Source organism: Ictidomys tridecemlineatus, chromosome 1, assembly GCF_052094955.1.
Source record: "Ictidomys tridecemlineatus isolate mIctTri1 chromosome 1, mIctTri1.hap1, whole genome shotgun sequence".
Lineage (NCBI taxonomy): Eukaryota > Metazoa > Chordata > Mammalia > Rodentia > Sciuridae > Ictidomys > Ictidomys tridecemlineatus.
Genome location: NC_135477.1, coordinates 86435082 through 86452661, shown reverse-complemented (window position 1 = coordinate 86452661; position 17580 = coordinate 86435082). Strand labels below are relative to the sequence as shown.

General features: G+C 43.0%; 2 protein-coding genes across 17 annotated transcripts in view; one reads left to right on the top strand and one right to left on the bottom strand.

The window, feature by feature from the left end:
• The first annotated feature begins 1883 nt into the window (after positions 1–1883).
• On the top strand, positions 1884–16813 carry LOC144376343 (uncharacterized). 16 transcript variants are annotated; one of them, XM_078043790.1, is made up of 8 exons: positions 1896–2200; positions 2467–2573; positions 2722–2801; positions 4227–5390; positions 5604–5747; positions 13320–13360; positions 14068–14140; positions 16518–16813. In XM_078043790.1, exons 5-8 carry the CDS (start codon positions 5719–5721, stop codon positions 16678–16680), a joined length of 306 nt encoding a protein of 101 aa, XP_077899916.1. In that variant the 5' UTR covers positions 1896–2200; positions 2467–2573; positions 2722–2801; positions 4227–5390; positions 5604–5718; the 3' UTR covers positions 16681–16813. The 16 variants fall into 16 exon arrangements, 2 of the variants coding, with proteins under 2 accessions (XP_077899910.1, XP_077899916.1); XM_078043784.1 differs by having other exon boundaries at positions 1895–2200; positions 4227–5747; XR_013436689.1 differs by lacking the exon at positions 14068–14140 and having other exon boundaries at positions 1891–2200; positions 4227–7632; positions 15086–16813.
• The window catches only part of Znf366 (zinc finger protein 366), a 66031-nt gene continuing 56483 nt past the window's right edge, over positions 8033–17580 (bottom strand). Inside the window, exons 4-5 of the mRNA XM_005328962.5 lie at positions 14911–15085; positions 8033–12020 (exon numbers count right to left, since the gene is read on the bottom strand). Of these exons, the coding sequence (XP_005329019.1) occupies positions 11485–12020; positions 14911–15085 (711 nt within the window). The 3' untranslated portion in view covers positions 8033–11484. The remainder of the gene's footprint in view (positions 12021–14910; positions 15086–17580) is intronic.

The following is a 17580-nucleotide window of genomic DNA, read 5'->3' as shown; positions in this document are numbered from 1 at the left end:
TAGCTACTACATCATCCTGTAACATAGGGTCAAGGGAAAACGGGACCAAAAGTAAAAAATGAAAATGGAATGGTAAAACAGGAAAACGTAGTATCTGGAACAAACCCAAGCAGAGTCCTTGTCCTTCAAAGAATATGAAGAACAAAATGACAACAAAGTACTGGGAATAAAACCATATAAATCACTGGGATATCCAGTTTCTATTCACAAGGAAACAACTCTAGCTCATCTTTAATTTTCTGCTCATGAGAAAAAAAAAAGGAATTATAAATTAAATATGAATCTCAGCATTAACAACTGAAGAGAGAGAGGAATTTAAATGTTTAATTAAAAATTATGACCACAGTGTGATACTACTTCACACCCATTAGGATGGCATTTATTTTAAAAAAGAAAGATAACAAGTGTTGAGAATATGGAGAAAACAGAACCCTTGTGCATTGTTGATGGGAATATAAAATGGTGCAGTTTCTGTGCAAAACAGTTGGGCAGTAATTTAAAAGGGGAACATAGACAATATGACTCAGCAATTCCACTTCTAGGTATACACCCAAAATGGAAATTGAAAGAATTGACAAGATTGGGACTCAGATATTATTCACAAAAGATAGAAACAACCCTGGTGTCCATCAACAGATAAAAGGATAAACAAGAGGTGGTATAAAAAGACAGTACACAATCAATGTAACGTCACATCATACACAACCACAGAAATACGATCCTAATTGGAACAAGCTGTACTTTTATTCTATGTATTTATAATTGTCAAAATACACTCTCCTGTCATGTATATCTAGAAAGAACAAATAAAAAGGCCGGAAGTTGTGACGTGGGGTGAAGATGGATAAAACTGGATTTAGACACAAAGGCCACATCGTGTGATTCCATGTAAATGAGGCATCTGAGACAGTCAGAAAGCACAGCAGGGATTATATGGGTGGGAGGGGTTGAGGGAAAGTGTGAGTTATTGTGTTATGGGTGCAGAGCTTCTGTTTGGGATGGTGAAAAGTTTCTGGAAATGAATAGTGGCGATGGTTATATAACATTGTGAATGTCCTTGATGCCAATGAATTTTACCCTTGAAAATGGCTAAAGTGGTGAATTTTATGTTAGGTATATTTTACCACAATAAAACTATGTTTTACAACCTGTGAATATATTAGTCATATTCACTATGCTGTACCACCATCACCACCAGTGACTGCCATCTGAGATGATATAGTCTTCCCTGGCACAAAAGTATGGGAAATGGAATCTGCTGATACTCCCTGACTCAGTGGGCCTTACTTCCCCAGTAAACTGGGGGAGACAGGAGCTGCCATGGGGCTGCCTAGCTAGAGATGCTCTTCTGTGCTCAGAGCCATTGGGAATGGGGCTCAATTCTTCATCAGCTGTCTGGCTCGGCAGCGGCTGGGAGAGCCAGCACCTTAGCTGGTCATTCATCTGGTATATTGATGTTCTGCATGGAGCTGGGGACATGGGAGTTGCTTCTTGGCTGGCAGCCCCCAAGGAATTTTCTTTCACAGGCTCAAGCTGGGTTGATGGTAAGGGTACAACCCCTAAAGCTTGTCATGGCCTTCCACTGTTCCTACCGTGTTTCCATGGATATTGTTAAATAAAGTACTCCTTAAATAGTTGTAAGTCCTTTGATCAATCACCAAAGATTTTGAATGGTAGTCTTTGCTTGCTAATTTTTATCAGTTTAATAGATGAGTCTCTGAAGGAGAGGTTTCTAGGACCCTCAAATTACTATTCTGGAAGGCCCACCCTCCCCCCAAACTCTTCCTCATGGAGTTTTAGTTAACCATGCATATATTTGATCAGCAGCATTTTATACAGGTCCTCATAAAGGGCCATTCATGTGTCAATCTTATACTCTTCTGACAGTATCCCAGGGAGAAGCAGAGCCAGAGACAATGTGGTGGTGGCCTTGCCCTTTGCCCAGAAATCCAACAGTTGGCATAAGGCAAAGCATTTGAGTAGATAAGCCTGAGATCAAAAGTGCAGCCTTCCTGCAGGAAGGTAAGGGGATGAGCAGCATGGAGACATTCAGAGCTTTTGGAAACACAAGCCCTTTGAAATCCACCAAATCACCTGTGTCTTCAGATAGGGGCTTACACCCCGTCAGCAGTGCTTGCTTCAGAGATGCATCATTATCCTTGACGGATGCTAACTCCATGTCCCCTGGGAAGATGACATGGTAATCATCTGTTTCTAAGATTCTGCATAACCTTGCTTGGCTTTTTGTTTTTTCTTCCTATAAGGACTTTGCCATTGCTAGGTATCTCACCTTTCTTTTATTTTCATCTGCTTTTTATGGTGTGAGAAGAGACAATTGGCTCAATGCTGTGTATGTATAGAATCTTGCAAAACCACCGCTGAGGAATCAGGGTTTTAAATATTATTCTGACTTGGAGGACCTGCCACTCAAAAATGAAGCCGTTTTCTTTGCTGTGCTGACTACAGGTTGGAAGGGGAGCTGTCCTTCAAGAATAATGAATGACGCAGAGATTGTCTCCGCAAGTCTAGAATGATTAATGGATTTCACCTCATTCACCCCCTCATTTGCACAGGTTGGAGACCAGTTTCATTATTGCTACTTTGTAGAGGAAAAAAAAATGATTTGCCAGTAAGCTTAATATGATGAATTGCTAAACTGAAAGCAATATGCTTGTAATTCTTTTTGATGTCTCCTGATGTATCTATCCATTTTCCTTCCAGAGACCATTTGTTTATTAAGATCCACTCTGTGAAAAGACTCTCACTGCATATCTCACGCATCAGTTTAATGTATTCTCTAGGTAAGATGCCAGAAATGTTACTAGCCCTCCCCCTCCCATGGCCTTTGTGGTTTCTGGCTAATCCTGCCAACCCCTCACCCTCTCACCCACTTTGCCCAAGTACATTCTGAATAGCAAGGACTTCTGCTTGTATGTAGTGTTTGGGTCAAGCTCAGAGAATGGCTTCTTTCATCACTGAATAAATATGGGTTGGGGGGTGGAGGCCAGGGGAAGCATGCCTTAGAGATGAAGGGCACATTGAGATCTTTGATTCAAAGACTGTGGCTCCTTCACTTTCTCTGACATAGAAATCCTATTTACGCCCCACTTCCTCCCGCAAATCACTGAGGTACAATATGACAATGCAGCAGATACACAAGGACTTTTCCCACATCACACTACAAACACAGCCACCCTCTCCGGGGAACATAAGAGAAACTTTTGGGCTTCCACTTCCCCTCTATTTGTTTGAAGGATCAAGAGAACACAGTTCCATTTTCAACAAAAATTAAAAAGGAAAATCATGAAAAGAGCCAACCTCCTCTTTTTTTTTTTTTTTTTGTTTCTCCCTTAATATATTGTTGCATCCAGGGAAGAGGAAACAGTGAGCGCCACTGATACTGGGTCCCCAGGGACCCCATAAGGGTCACTCCCCAGCTATCACAGGAGCATGTCTTCCTCCATTTGCAGAGGGAGTTTATAATGGGTGTGGTGGTTACTCTTGGCTCTCCTCTGATGTGCAAAAAAAGGAAAAAGAGAAGGAAAGAAAGAAATGCCACAGTGCTTCAGGGGCCCAGGCTGGGTTCACACCTGGACTTTCACAGGGCAAGGAGTTTTTAAGTTTAAGTTGCTGGAGATTGGAGAACTCTTAGCCCTGTTCCTGCTGCCCTCTGCAAGTTGTCTAAGAACTGTGTGTTCTTAAGGGCAAGAACAAATTCCTTCCACATGTTTTCTTTTCTTTCTTTCTTTCTTTCTTTCTTTCTTTCTTTCTTTCTTTCTTTCTTTCTTTCTTTCTTTCTTTCTTTCTTTCTTTCTTGTTTCTTAAGGTGATAGCAGTGGTGCTATGGGCTGATTGACTTTGAGACTTAAAATATGACAATATCTGTTTTTTTTCCTGCACTGTTGCTAAGTAAGGTGGGTCCTGGATCAGTTTTTCCAGATCACTGGCCTGTCACCATTTGAGAACTAATTTTTTTACAGTGGAAATGCAGTTGGACTGCATTTGTTAATACATGTGGTGAGAATGATTAATTCTCCTTTGACAATGCAAGCTTATGATCAGGAACATATTATTTTGCTGGCTGGATCGGAGATATCCTCAGGAGCTGTGCACATGAACAAGACTCTTTTGCAACCTCACTATTTGGTGTTGGAGTCCCAGCCTCTTTCCACTGCTATTCTGATTTTCTGTGTATGTTTTTCTCCCCTTCTGCTATTTCTTCCCAGCATCTGTGTCTGAGAAACTACTGCCTTCCTCCGTCTCAACCCTTTGCTTCTTCACCAGTTGTAACTTAGAACCAAATTGAGAGAAACCAGATGGACTTAGTAAGTATATTTCTTAGTAAGTATGCACTCCTGCCAACCAAGTAAAGAGCATGGATATTATGAGAGATATAAATATCTAATTGATCCCTTTAGTCATTATGAGAGGAGCTGAGCTTCATATCAAGTAGCATTTTATTTTGTACTTAGAAAACTATGCATTTTATCTTCTTGTTAAATTTTGCCTTGGGTATTATAAGTCCACTGAATCTCCAAAGCAGATTTTTGACCCATTAAATTCTAAATTCTATGCTACATCCTTATCCAGGCCAATATTACCTCCAACAGCATATTAAAATTGCATCTTCATTGTCTGTAAGGATCATTCTGACTTCCTTCCAACCAATTCTCTACACTATAGCCAGAATGAACTTTCAAAAATGTGAGTCTCATTTTTTTTTTTACTTCCTTGCTCTACAGCTTTCCTTGGAAGTCTCACTGGGTATCACAATCTCTCTCCTGTTGTTAATGCTCCTTGACTGCTCCTTTATACCACAGGAGCTTTGCACAAGTGGTATATTCTGCCTGGAATGTTCTTCCTTCTTCTCATGGCTGGTTCCTTCTAACTTTCAGTTCTCAGATTAAATGGCACTTATTCAGAATGACAATTCCTGACCATTTCAATTAAAGTAGTATTTACTGTTTTTCTCTGTCTGGGGTAGAGTTACATGATTGACATATGACAGTGAACAAAAAGTGTGAAAATCTTTGCATCACATGTTAATATTCATCCCAGAAGAGACATCCAGTAGTAACCTGCAAGACAACATGACCTTGCCATTTGACTTTATCCAGCGTCTGTCAATAGCTATCCCAGTGCTGTAACAAGGAATGAAATACAACAGCAGCAGAGAGGGTGATGACACGTGAGTTCAACAGCATGAGCTGCATTTACCGTGGTTGGTCTAGCTGCTGCCATTACTGAATATCCAATGTGCTGATCATGGGGATTGATGCTGAGCTTCCACCATGATGCCATTACTCAGGAAGAGCTAACAGTCCTTTGGTGAAATGTTGACTCTATCAGCTCCCAAAAGGCCAGCAGTGCACTGACACAGGAATAGAGAGGTATTCTGAGTATAAATATGTCTTTGCTGCTTGTAAGAATTTAGCCAGAGCCGTGCAAGTGGGGGAGGGGGGGCTTTGGAGTGTTTGTTCCACTGGAACAGAATCCTACAGAACATCACATCAATCCACGAGCTTTGCTTTATAGTAAATGAGGTGTGGAGATGGGTTCATAGCCAAAGAATCTACTGGTCATATCACATGTGTACTACTTAGAGGTGGCCAGCACCAAGAGTGCTTCTTGGATGAAATACTCTGGATGGATGGCCATCTTCCAGTATATATTGGATCGAAGACTTCTATGGTCCTGAGTCCTCAATAGGAAGCCTGCATGGGTCCTGAGTCCAACAGCAGAAACAGGTATGTCCCCCACACTACCACTCCTAATGACACACTGGGAATTTGTATTTCTTATCCCTTTTACTCTGGGCTCTGCAGGGTTAGAAGTTTACAACCTCAAAGAGATTACACTTTCATCTGGGGACATAACAAAAGTATCATGGATAAAAACTAGGGCTGTCACGTAGCCGATTTTGTTCCATGTCTCCAGAGGCCAGCAGACCAGGAGAGGAGTAGCTATCTTGGCAGGGGTAATTGACCTGATCATCAGGTAGAAGTTAGGACTGTTCTTACACAATGTCAGGGAAGAATGGTTTGGAAACTGGGTGACCACTGGGTTTTTTTTTCCTTGACTTATGATTAGAAATGAACAAGTGCAGTAATCCTATTCTGCAAAAGGTATGTGCCTTAATCAGTTCCAGCTGCTATAACAAAATATCACAGGCCTAGTAGCTTAAACAGCATCCATTTGTTTCTGACAGTTCTGGAGGCTGGGAAGTACCAGATCAAGGTGAAGTCAGATTGAGTGTCTGATTAGGGCTTATTTCCTGGCTTCCAGACATCTACATTGTCTCATGGTGGAGAGACACAGGTTCTTATCTTCTCTTTTAATAATGTCACTAATCCCAATAAGAGGCCTTCACTCTCATAACTTCATCTAAATTTCATCACATCCCCAAATCCCACCTCCAAATATTAACACATTGAGGAATCATATTTTCAACATGAATTTTGAAAGAACATAAAGCATTTAGTCCATAGGGCTCTTGGGGGGTAAGGTAGAAATCTAAGCCACTGAGACTAGCAGAGTGGTATCTGATGTTGAAGGGAATCTAGACTGGGTATCCTCATCTGTTTTCTGTTACTATAACAGAATGCCTGAGACTGGATGATCTATAAAGAAAAGGTCCATTTTGATCCCTAGACTCATTGCAGCTGTGGGGGATGAAGTTCGTCCTAACCCTCTTCTTCCATCAGGGAGAGAGGCCCACCAGAACTCTGCTGGAGAGGCTCTGTGAATCTAGGTGAAGAAATGGGGCGGAACCACTGTATCTGTGGGAGACACAGAGAGGAGCCACCTGGTCTCTCTCCAAGGAGGGCTTTGCACCGGCAAGGGGAGTGCAGTCAGCCACCAGTCCCCAGCTGCCAGTAACGTTGGGTGGGCTCCAGCTATGGAGGACATACTCTGACCTGGGCAGCCCACCTCTGGTGACTGAGCAGGGCAGAGGTGTAAAGGCCTGAAACTTTCTGTCCAGCCTGGCACAACCCTGATGGGAAGTCTTAGTTCCAGAGCTGCATCCCAGTGGCTGAGGCTCAGTTAGAGCTTCACCACAGTTTATTCCTCTCTTGGCTCCATTTCCTTTCTTTTTTGCCAGTGTTAATCTTTAATAAATGTCTTGCATCCAAATTTATCTCAGCAGCTGCTTCCAGAACACTGATCCTGCATCAGGCGGAGTGCTTGGAGGCAAGGTGGATGTTCACTTACTAAGTAATTTGGGGCTAGTTATTTTACTTTCCTAAACTTCCATTCCCTCATTTGCAAAATAGGGATAATGTCTGCCTTGTGGAGTTTCGAGGCTTAAATGAAATTGAGCGTGTGAATCACCTGGCACAGTGCTTGGCATTTAATTACCTGTGTTCAGTATGTGTTGAAGTTTTACTGTTGTTTTAAAGAAACGTCCTCGGAAATGGACAATCTCCCATGCTAACACAGCTTTGTGACTTTCCTTTCGAGAAGGGAGAACTGAGCACGCGGTGTTTTAGTTATGTTGTTGGTAGTCATGGTGCCTGATTCTTCCATAGAATGAACTGTGAGCCAGACACATTCTAAGTCCACACAAGACACTGTGAGGAGGGTCCGCTTCCCAGTGCCATTCTACTGACGAGGAAACTGAGATACAGAGAGGTTTGTGAACTGGTCTCAAATCTGAGATATTGGAAGAGTAAGACTGGGTCCAGAATCAGTGCTGTGCTCACTAGAGTCTAACGATTTTTGGTTGAACTTCATTTTATAAAGAACCCGAGGCAGAATGAGGTAATCCTGTCTCCACTTGCCTGTGACAGCCCTCCAGAGTAAATCTTTCTGAATGGGTACGAGGAAAAGGATGGGAAGTGGTCATGTAACTGAAGAGGGGCTAAGGTGCATTAATCCTTTCTGCAGCCCTAAGAGAGGGAGATTTCAAGACCCTTTTCTAGGCTGAGAAGCTAATGACTGAGGAGCTAACCCTAGCAAAGTGAGATGCCGGAGTGAGATGTTTACAATGACAGCTTCCTTGCAGAATTTCACATATATACAAATAATTGACTCAGTTTTTTCAACATGTCTTTATTTGCTTAAATTAACAAAATATAGGTTACATGCTATTTCTAGGTAAACCGCCTTTTCACTGAAGCAGAAAGCAATATTCACAAACTTGGGCTGCTCAACACTTGGAGTTTTAGTTTTTAAACAGGAAGCCTGAATTCTGTACAAAATCAACATTTGGTGTAATGTTGTCCAAATATGCGAAGGATTTTTAAATGTTAGTTCTGTTACATTTTGTTCCAGCAAAGCAGACAAAGATCATAATTCAAAACACAATGTTAATATTTTATTAAAAGCCTTCAGGGCTTAATAAATACAGTATGCATGTTGGGTTTTCTCATGCAACTACTCATATACAAATAAACTAGTTACTTTTGTGGATTTATGAAAGGTCAGCTTTAGTCTCATGGCCAATGTGGAATCAAATTTATAGAAAGAAAAAATGAAAAGAGGGACTACAAAGCAACAAGAGGGGCAGTCTCAGACTTGAATACAGAGGATGAAAGACCTGCCACCTGGCTGGGTCACTGGTTGGTTCAAAGTGACAGTGGTCAAAAGCCTGGAAAGCATTTGGTCATGTCCCATTTTTAGAGTTTTACAATGTGATGAAGGTCATAGCCTTGGGATGGTGGTAACCTTGGATGACATCATTCCTTCATTCTCTGAGGATGGCCCCAGTGGGCCTTCCTTCAGACCTGTATTCTGGTTAGTCAGCTCATCAGGCAAGGCTGGCCAACCCTTTCTTTAGCTCTGTGTTCATTCACTAGGTGCTCATGTAAGGTATCATGTAAGTTGGGATACTTTTGAGGATCAAGGGACACTGTTAGTAATTTCCCCGGGACAGGAGATATAAACCAGGATCATCCCAGGAAAAACCAGGACGTTGGTTACAACCAAGATTTCAGCCTTGGCTCTCAGAGGGCCAGTGCTGTAGTACTCATCGGCTTCATTAAGTCTCTTGTTTCCAAAGTCAAAAACTAAAAACAGGCCTTGGAACACACCCCATCATAAATTTTTCTTACCTTCCTGAGACCTTTTTTCTCCTGCCAAATGAAACTTTTCTTAGAATATTAACATTCAAAACAGACAAAGTTTGAGCCACTTTGAGTGAAGCGGGTATGGGGACTAAGAGCTTCTCCCCTAGTGGCTCTACAGAGGCCTGAGAGAGACCTTTGACTTCTCAAAACAACTTGAAGACCACTCTTCTAGACCGTACTCTCTCCACCTCAACATTAACGGGTTCCTCAAGCATTCCCACAGGATTTGTCTTGGTTGGAAAGGACTAGAGCATGCTCCTCTAGATTTTCCTGGCTGCTATTCCAACTGGGCATACCAGAAGCAACTGGAAGTCTGCAGCACGTGTAGTCAGGCACTGCACATAGTAGGTCTTTAATACAAGGTTGCTGAGTGAATACACATGTAACAGGACCTTAAAGAGCTGGGGGGTGTCACAGACCACTCTGCCCGCTCCCTGGACAATTTCATCAAAGGCACCCATGAGCTGTATTCCTAGGGAATGAAAGGGAACTGGTCTCTCTGAGGACTTGGAATAATTTTTGGCCCAGAGTTGTGCTGGTGGATGTAGAAACCCACAGTATTCTCTCCACCATCCTCTTGGTGGGTTCCATGGAACATGGGTGGCAGTAAGAAACCCAAACTTCAGCACTTCCCAGCAGTGGTGATGCTAAAGGAAGGAAATTTAGGAAGGCGCAGTAGAAATGGATCAGGGGTCCCACAGGTCAATGGTGGGGACTAGATGAGGCTAACAGGGAAGAACCATGGCCCATAGAAAAAGCCAGCCTCCAGCCCCTGGAGATGAACTAGCTCTTCTAAAGAAATGTACTAGGGAGTTTGGGAGGAAAGGAAGCAGTAACCAGCAGTACCTAGCTCTACAAATAAAAACTGAAACTCCCAACCCGGAGGCAGTGATCATGTGCACACGAACACAGACAGTACCTACCAGGGTCAGAGTTGAACATACGCAGCCCCATCAGTATTGCTGTGCTCAGTGCCAGTGCTTAACTAAGGCCCATGGGCCAGGCCCAATCTGCTATCTAGGTCCTCTGTGCTGGCGGGAGCTGTGGTGCCAGCACCTGACAAGAGCAATGAGTCACTGTCAACATAAAAAGTGACCATGAACAACACAGGCATCTCCTAGCACAAAGAGCGTGTATTTGTATAGAGTATGTGTATCTCCTTGTGAGGATCTTCCAGAACAGGTACAAAAACCTGAGTCAGCATCATGATCACAAGTATCCTGACCTCCACCTCAATGAGTCTGAAGCCAGGGACAGAAATATTTATGGAGTCCCTGGGAGGGGGGTCCTAGCCGACACAGAAATGGATGAGGGTTATCAGAGCCCAGTGAATCCTTCTCAATCCTGGCTGTGCATACCCCACTCAGGGTAATCTGGAAATGACCAGAGCAAAGGCTCCATTCCCAACCAATTAAATCAGAATCCTGGGATGGGGCATTGAGACCCTGGCATTAGTATTTTTTAAAATGCTCTTCCAGATGTGCATTGAGAACATAGCCCAGGTCTTCCTTATAGTGATTAGCTGATGATTGTTCTAATACCCTGAATAAGTCAGAACTTGTTTCAGGGAGAATTCCCCACCCACTCCCTATCTCCAGCACTGGAGAGAGGTCTATTGCTCATTGCCAACAAGTCTCCCTGCAGCTTTTTTATGGGGCATGGGACCACAGAGCAATGGTCTCCAGAAGGGAGCTGTGCTTGGGACACCAGAGGTTAGTCTGAGGAAACGGGACCCCCTGAGCATCGTCCAGTCATCTGCAAATATGTTTCAAATGCCCCATCTGATGAGCCAAAGCAGGACAAAAGATCCATAAGGAATTTAAGCATGGCTGATTTTCCCTTCATCAAAACTACTCATCTTTTTCTGAAGTTTCATCTTTTATCTATAGCAACTACTTGAGAATATCCTTTTCAAAAGCTCACCCTTCTGTGTTATTTCTGGTTTTCTGATTATTTAACAAAGTCTATTTTTATATATACAGCTATATATTTCTGGAAAAATATTATCACTTTCATGAACTCGACTAGAGAGTTATTAATAAGGTAACTCATCAAGCACCATAGTTTTGCAACTAGAAGGAAATTTACCATGTATTACTTATTAGTAAAAGAAAAACAGAATTTCTGAAAGCACCTCAGGTTCAGCTTACAATTAGAAATCTAAAAGAATATGCATAGTTCGTTACAGGGGTGATGCATAAAATAACACTGAACACCCTGCATGCATGCTAAAATTATGAAGGACCCAAGAAATGACCTGGGAAGCATTTACACTACCTAGGCTGGCTCATTTAGTCTGAGCCATTTGTAAGGACTGGCATCGCCAGTCAGTCCCCAGCAAATGACAGTTCATGCAGAAAGCTATATTTGAACTGCCTACTTCTCATTTTCCAAATGTAATTTTAAAGCTGTCCACTTAGATACCCAAAAGCACTGCTTGTTTTTCCATTTTCCTCTCCAGTAATTCTTTTAAACTCTCATCTCTGTGCTTGAAGTATAAGTAATCAGAAAAAGAGGGGCCCCGCCGGGAGCTCTGGAAAACTCTGAGGCTGAGACGCTCGTCTCTGCGTGCACAATCTCGCTCCTGAACACCTTCTGCCTCATGGTGGTCCTTGCTCCTCTCCTCCTCTTCTTCTTTGGGCACATCCTCCTTCTCCTCCTTGCAGTTGTCCTCTGACCCCTCAGGGGCCTGCTCGGGCTTGGTGGACAGATCCTGGGGTGCACCAAGCTGCTGGCTTTGGGGGGCCAGGCCAGGGCTGTAAGGTTCCACCTCATAGCAGTTGTCATCGTCCTCCTCCTCATGGCAGGGGCTGCCCCGGGCACTTTCCCCATCCAACTGGAACATGGGCCCCTTTACCCCACGCTTCTGAGAGAGGTCAAAAGGCTCCTCCTGCTCCAAACTCCTCAGGACACCAGCTGACTGCGCCAAGGTGATTCTTCCTCTTCCCAAACCTGTGAGAGCAGAGTGAGAATTCATGCACACATGAAGAACAATGGAAATGGAGCCTTGGGTGTATGTGGAAGGGTAACCCAAGGCCATTTAACCTGTTCTGATTGTAAATATAGACACTTCCCAGTCAGAAGGTAGACAAGGGAGGCTTGTCAGACAGTATCTAAATCAGCGTAACCCTGTTAAGGTGAACTTGGCAACAGGCACCAAAAGCTCTAAAAATAAGCCTTGACTTAGCAGGACACTACTGAGAATTTAAATGATTAAAAAATAGGCAGGCAGGAGCACAGAATGTATGTATAAATATGCTCATCACCACGCTTTTTATTATAGTGAAACTGTGAGGACAATTTTGGTATTCAAGTTTTGGTTCAACACATAACAGTACATCCACACAATGAACTATGTGTAGGTGTTATGTGTTATAAAGACCCATTAACCACCATAAAATGTATTCTGTACTTAAAGTTGAAAAATATGCACATGTATTTATAGTGTAGACATGATTCATTTTCTCTTTCTGTTAAAAAAAAAATTTCTAGAAGAATGTATGCCCAAATCTCAAACCTGATGAACTCTGAGATGATTATTACATTCTTCTTTCCATTTCCAAAGTATGTATTATTTTATTTTACACCCCCCCACACACACATACACACTCTACTGTAAGGAAAAAGATAAGCAACAATAAAGATATTCTCATCTTGAAAAAAGACAAAGAGAAATCACTTGGGGCTGAGACATCCGCTAGAAGACCATGGCCCCTGTGCCCAGTAGTGAGGATATCTGAGGAGCACACTAAGCCCTTGTGTCTGACCATCAGTGTCCCCATGCTAGGCATGCAATTGGAAAGGATGGCATTCCCAGTTTCAGTTTAGGACCCTATAGGAAAGGGCTTGGCTGTGCCCAACAGACATGGGATGAATAGTGGTTCATTCATCCCTTCTTTATAGGTCTGTGGTGACTCCATAGTCAACCAGGACTGTAAAGAGGAGGAACAGGAAGGGAGGGGTCTGGGATGCAGCCAGGTGGGCTTCAGGGTGGGAACATAAAACAGATGGGTAGGGCCCCGAGGTCCAATGTTCAGTACTTTTTGGTACCAGGCACTGCTGCTGTCTGTATCTTTAATCTTGCCAGGGAACAGGGAGGATCTTCTAATGACTTTTGAGTCATTTAAAAACCAGAATGGAAAAAAAATGCTAACATTCTTTGTAGATGAAAACACTAGAATCGTTGAAAGTCTGTAAAATTTTTCAAAGCAACCCTGTGATACACAGTGATGCTCCTCTTCTTTCCCCCAGAGTGACAGAGCTGGTCGGAGCCTGCCAGGATATGAACACGGGTATGTGGCAGGCGGTGGGGCCCAGATCAGGCTGTCAGCCAGGGGACCACCTCCTCATTACCTTGGCTCTCTCCCGCCTCAAGCAAGGGGACAAACTTTGCCTCTTCTGGAAAAATCCAGGCCTACCTTGGGAAGTGGCTCAGGCAACTAGAGAGTCAATGAATCATTCAGGAGAGTAATTGCTTTAAAAAAAAAAAAAGAATTTTTTCAAGGGCTTTAAAAGCTTAAACTCCAGCCCTTTTTTGTGATGACCATGTTCCCTGGCATCCAGGAGTCACCATAGAGTAAGGGGCTGCAGTGAAATGCCTAAAAGTGACAATCATTTTGAACATGCTGTGTATACAGGAGTGTGTCTTAATTATGAATCTGTGCTGATATCACTGTCTTTGTAAGCAGCAAACACAAATAGATCGCCCTAGGTTCTTGCCTAAGGTAGTTAGCCTGGGCTTAATTCAGAAATTCTTTAGTTGGAAGTCCACTTCCACCTTCAGACCTGCTGTCTGACCTCAGCAGTTTATATAACACCTCTAGGCCTGATCTCCTCTTACCTAAAATGAGAATAACCTAATCTCTTTCATGAATTGGTAGGAGTAGGCAAGAATGCCCTGAAGTGTCTTGCCCTGTGCTTTGATCACATTAGTGGTCAAAAATCAGTTCATATGATTTTGTAAATTACATGTATCACTGTCATCTCTCCCCCAACACACACCTCCTAAAGGGCGGAGGTGGCCTTGTTCCTAAGGATCTGCCATGGCATGCAGCTTACTGTGTTGGACAGAGGTGCGTTTATTGCTGTTTATGAAGGACTGGTTGATTAGGTGACTAAGAAGCAAGTCTGATGAAGGCAGTAGATCCAGAACACAAGCTTGACTGCTAAGGGCCCTGGGGATGCCAAGGGAAAGGAGGCGAGAACTTCATCAGCTCAGTTAAGACTCAGTTCGAGGTGGGAGACATAAACTCCTGCCCTGCCTCGGGGGGCAATCAGCAGGAAACCAGAACATGGGTGAACAGGGAGGAGGGGGCTGCTACAAACCCAATTCTGCTCTCAGCAGAACATGCAAACCTGTTTTTTTTCAAAAGAAAAGGAAAATCACATGCTCTTTAACAGAAGTGGACACAATAAAGACCCTCGAGTCAGAAGGGTCTGCGTTCAAATCCTAACTTGGCCACTTTTCAGATAGTCAACTTGGGAAGCCTCATTTTCCCCATCTGCAAAAAGATATAGAAGTTCTTCCAGCCTGGAAGAGCTATGAAGATTTAAGGAGATAAGGCACCTGAGGGAATGTCTGGAACAAAGGAACCAAGACCTGAGCCAACTGGCATATTGTTTTGCTCTAAATTTACTCTGTGATTCTCTGTTATTTATGTCCTTCCCACATTAGTTATTACATTTCTTCTAGTAGCATTCTAAGTCTTGAAAAGTCACAGTCCTTTTATTTTTTTGACAAGAATAACCACCCCTAAAGTAATACCCCAAAGTTAAAAACAAATTCCCCACACCCATCTGCTGCCCACTGGACCTGGCAGCGTGGGTTTTCCTGCAGTGATACCTTGAGAGTGAAGTCCCCGCTCCATCACTCCATGCTTGACTTTCATGTGACGTGTCAGGTTCCCCTTCAGGGTGAATTTGCTGGGGCAGTAGAGGCACTTGAAGGGCTTGCTGTCTGAGTGCAGGTGCATGTGGCCCATTAGGTTGTGCATCCGGTTGAATTCCTTCCCACACAGCTGTTGGAGACAGAGATGAGGAGAACACAGTTATCAGGCCCTTGGAGAATGGACATGTGGCAGCTCACAACCACTTTTCTCTGCTTGGATCTTGGCATTTCAAAGATCTGTGAATACAAGGAAAATGGCCCCTTGGACATCAGGGAGGGGTTGGATTCTGCCCAGCCTCGGAGGTGGAGCACGGAAGAATGGATTCATGAGACATCTGTTGCTGGTGTCCAGGGATTTCTGAATTCAAGGTGAAAAATTGTAAAGCCTGTAAAGCTGTTTTGGATGCGACCTTTGGAAAAGGAGAAGAGCTGAACTGAAAAAGCGGTTGCTGGAAGCTTGTTTAATTATAAGAATGCAGTGATGTGTTTCATATTTAGGGGGTGTTCACAATATGAAGGCATTGCTCTAAGTCCGTCAAGGAATATCTTACTTAATTCCCACATCAATCTTATGAGATGGATGTTATCATCACTCCTATTTAACAGATGGGAAAACTAAGGGCTTAGGTCATTTGCCTAAGGCTCACAGCTAGTGGGTGCTGGAACTGAGCTAAGGAACTCAGGCCATCAGACCCCAGGGCCAGCAGGGTTCACACTACATCCCTCACAACATAGCTCTTTTATAAGACTGTACCAGATAATGCATTTTTAATTTACTAATTATTAGAATGCATTTCAAAGCTCAAAGAAACAAAAAGATAGAATCTAAGAAAAAGATGTGTCTGTTCTTGGGGTAGGCATTTGAAGATGTAAGAATATTATCTCAGGTCTACAAAAACTTGGGTTATTCATTTCTTTTTCAACATTTCTCTCTATTTCCATCCAAGTGCCGGTTTGTGGAAACACAACATTGGTTCTCACTCTTCCTCTGGAAGAGTAGAACCTTCCTTCCAAATGCAATGTATGGGCAAGCAGAAAGTTTAGAACAGCCCTGGGGTTATTTGCCTGTCCCCATGCCTTAGTAGAGCAGGGTTTTAGAAACTCCAGCCCTTCCTTGGCTGTCCTGTTAGGGATGCAAGGGAGCATTTCTCTGTTTGCACTTGGACTAGAGTGTTAATGAAGGAGCAATCTCCTCCCACCTCCCCACATAGTCACAGAGAGGACTAGAGGTATGGCACCCTCTGGGGCTGAGACAGCAGTATCCTTTTTCACTGAGACCCTTTTATGGACACTGCTGGAGATTCAGATTGAATTTTTATTAATGTAGGCAACATTTTTTTCAGGGAAGTGAGAGTTGAGTTGACTCTGGAGGAATGTTCAGACCTAACAAATGATAACTTCAGAAGGTTGGCCTAAAAGAACACTGGGTGGTAAGAGGCAGCCAGTCTAGGATTATGCATTTGTCACAGAATCCACATATGGATTATGAATGGCTGGTTTTGTATTTTTGGATAATTAGTACTTGGGGATTTTAAATACTTTTCCCTTTGCTTCCACACTAGCAAGACTGAATTTGGCAACCTGTATAGGTTTCCAAGCTGTGCATCACCTTCATTTGAAAATAATGATCCCCCTGGAGAAAAGGATGAGAGGATTGGCCTAATTCCAACATCCTCAAGAGAAGTAATATACGTATGGACACATCTTTTCTTTTATTCTCTATAGAGATAATTAATTAAGATATTTCATTCTATGGCTCAATTTCACACGTGTATAAAAGTTTTGGTAAAGTTATCAGCTTAGGTTACTTACTTCTCTATTATGGCTAAAGAAATAAAGTTTCAAGATTCTACATTAAGTATTTCCAGTTGTGATCATTTTTAGAAAAGGCATACCTCCTTTGGTTTGTGGAATGGTTCCTGATTATTTGGAGTGATACTGCTGTTTGCAATTGCTAAGTGTGACCAGTACTTGGCTCGATAGTTATTTCAGCTGTGTTCTCACCTAGTAGACTGCAATATCCATGAAGGCTCTGCCTGTGTTTTATTGTATTCCTGTCTAGGATAAGCTTGATGCATGCTAGGTTCTCAGAGAGAATGTGTTGAGGGAAGGAGTGGGCACCCAGAAAATTACAGAAGAAACAGCCTGATGTGGTGAAGCACACGCAAGTGCAGAAGAGGAGCTGAAGCTAGAAGGGCAATTAGGCTTCCGCACAAGTCCAGCATGGGTGGAGTCTCTAGGCCAGACAGACATCCTTGCAAAGGATGGGTGCCTTCTTGCACTTGACTCCCATGATGGGAGGAATTCCTCTGTGTTGGCTGAGGTAATAGAGGCTGGACTGACCTGATGGGGTTTTGTAAAGGCAGTGGAATTTTAGCCTTTACCTTGAAGAATGTGCAGTGTCTTTTGTTTTTATTTGACCCATAAATAAATTCTCTTCATTAGATTACTTTTAGACACTCCAGTCAAACTTACACCACCAGGAAAAGGAACTATCATTTTTGAGATAATGATGAACTGTGTGTTGCTGTCAGACCTGCTAGGACATGGGAGTCAGGGCCAACCCTCCAATTCACCTGCCTTAAGATTGCCCCTATCATCTCCCCTCCCCGACTCCGAATTCGG

Excerpts from the sequence above, each read along its gene's own strand:
- LOC144376343 (XM_078043784.1), top strand. The coding sequence starts at position 5,719 with ATGGGTCCTGAGTCCAACAGCAGAAACAG. Across the intron at positions 5,748-13,319 it reads GAGTCCAACAGCAGAAACAG|AGTGACAGAGCTGGTCGGAG; the intron begins GTATGTCCCCCA and ends TCTTTCCCCCAG. Across the intron at positions 14,141-16,517 it reads GCTTACTGTGTTGGACAGAG|CAAGACTGAATTTGGCAACC; the intron begins GTGCGTTTATTG and ends CTTCCACACTAG.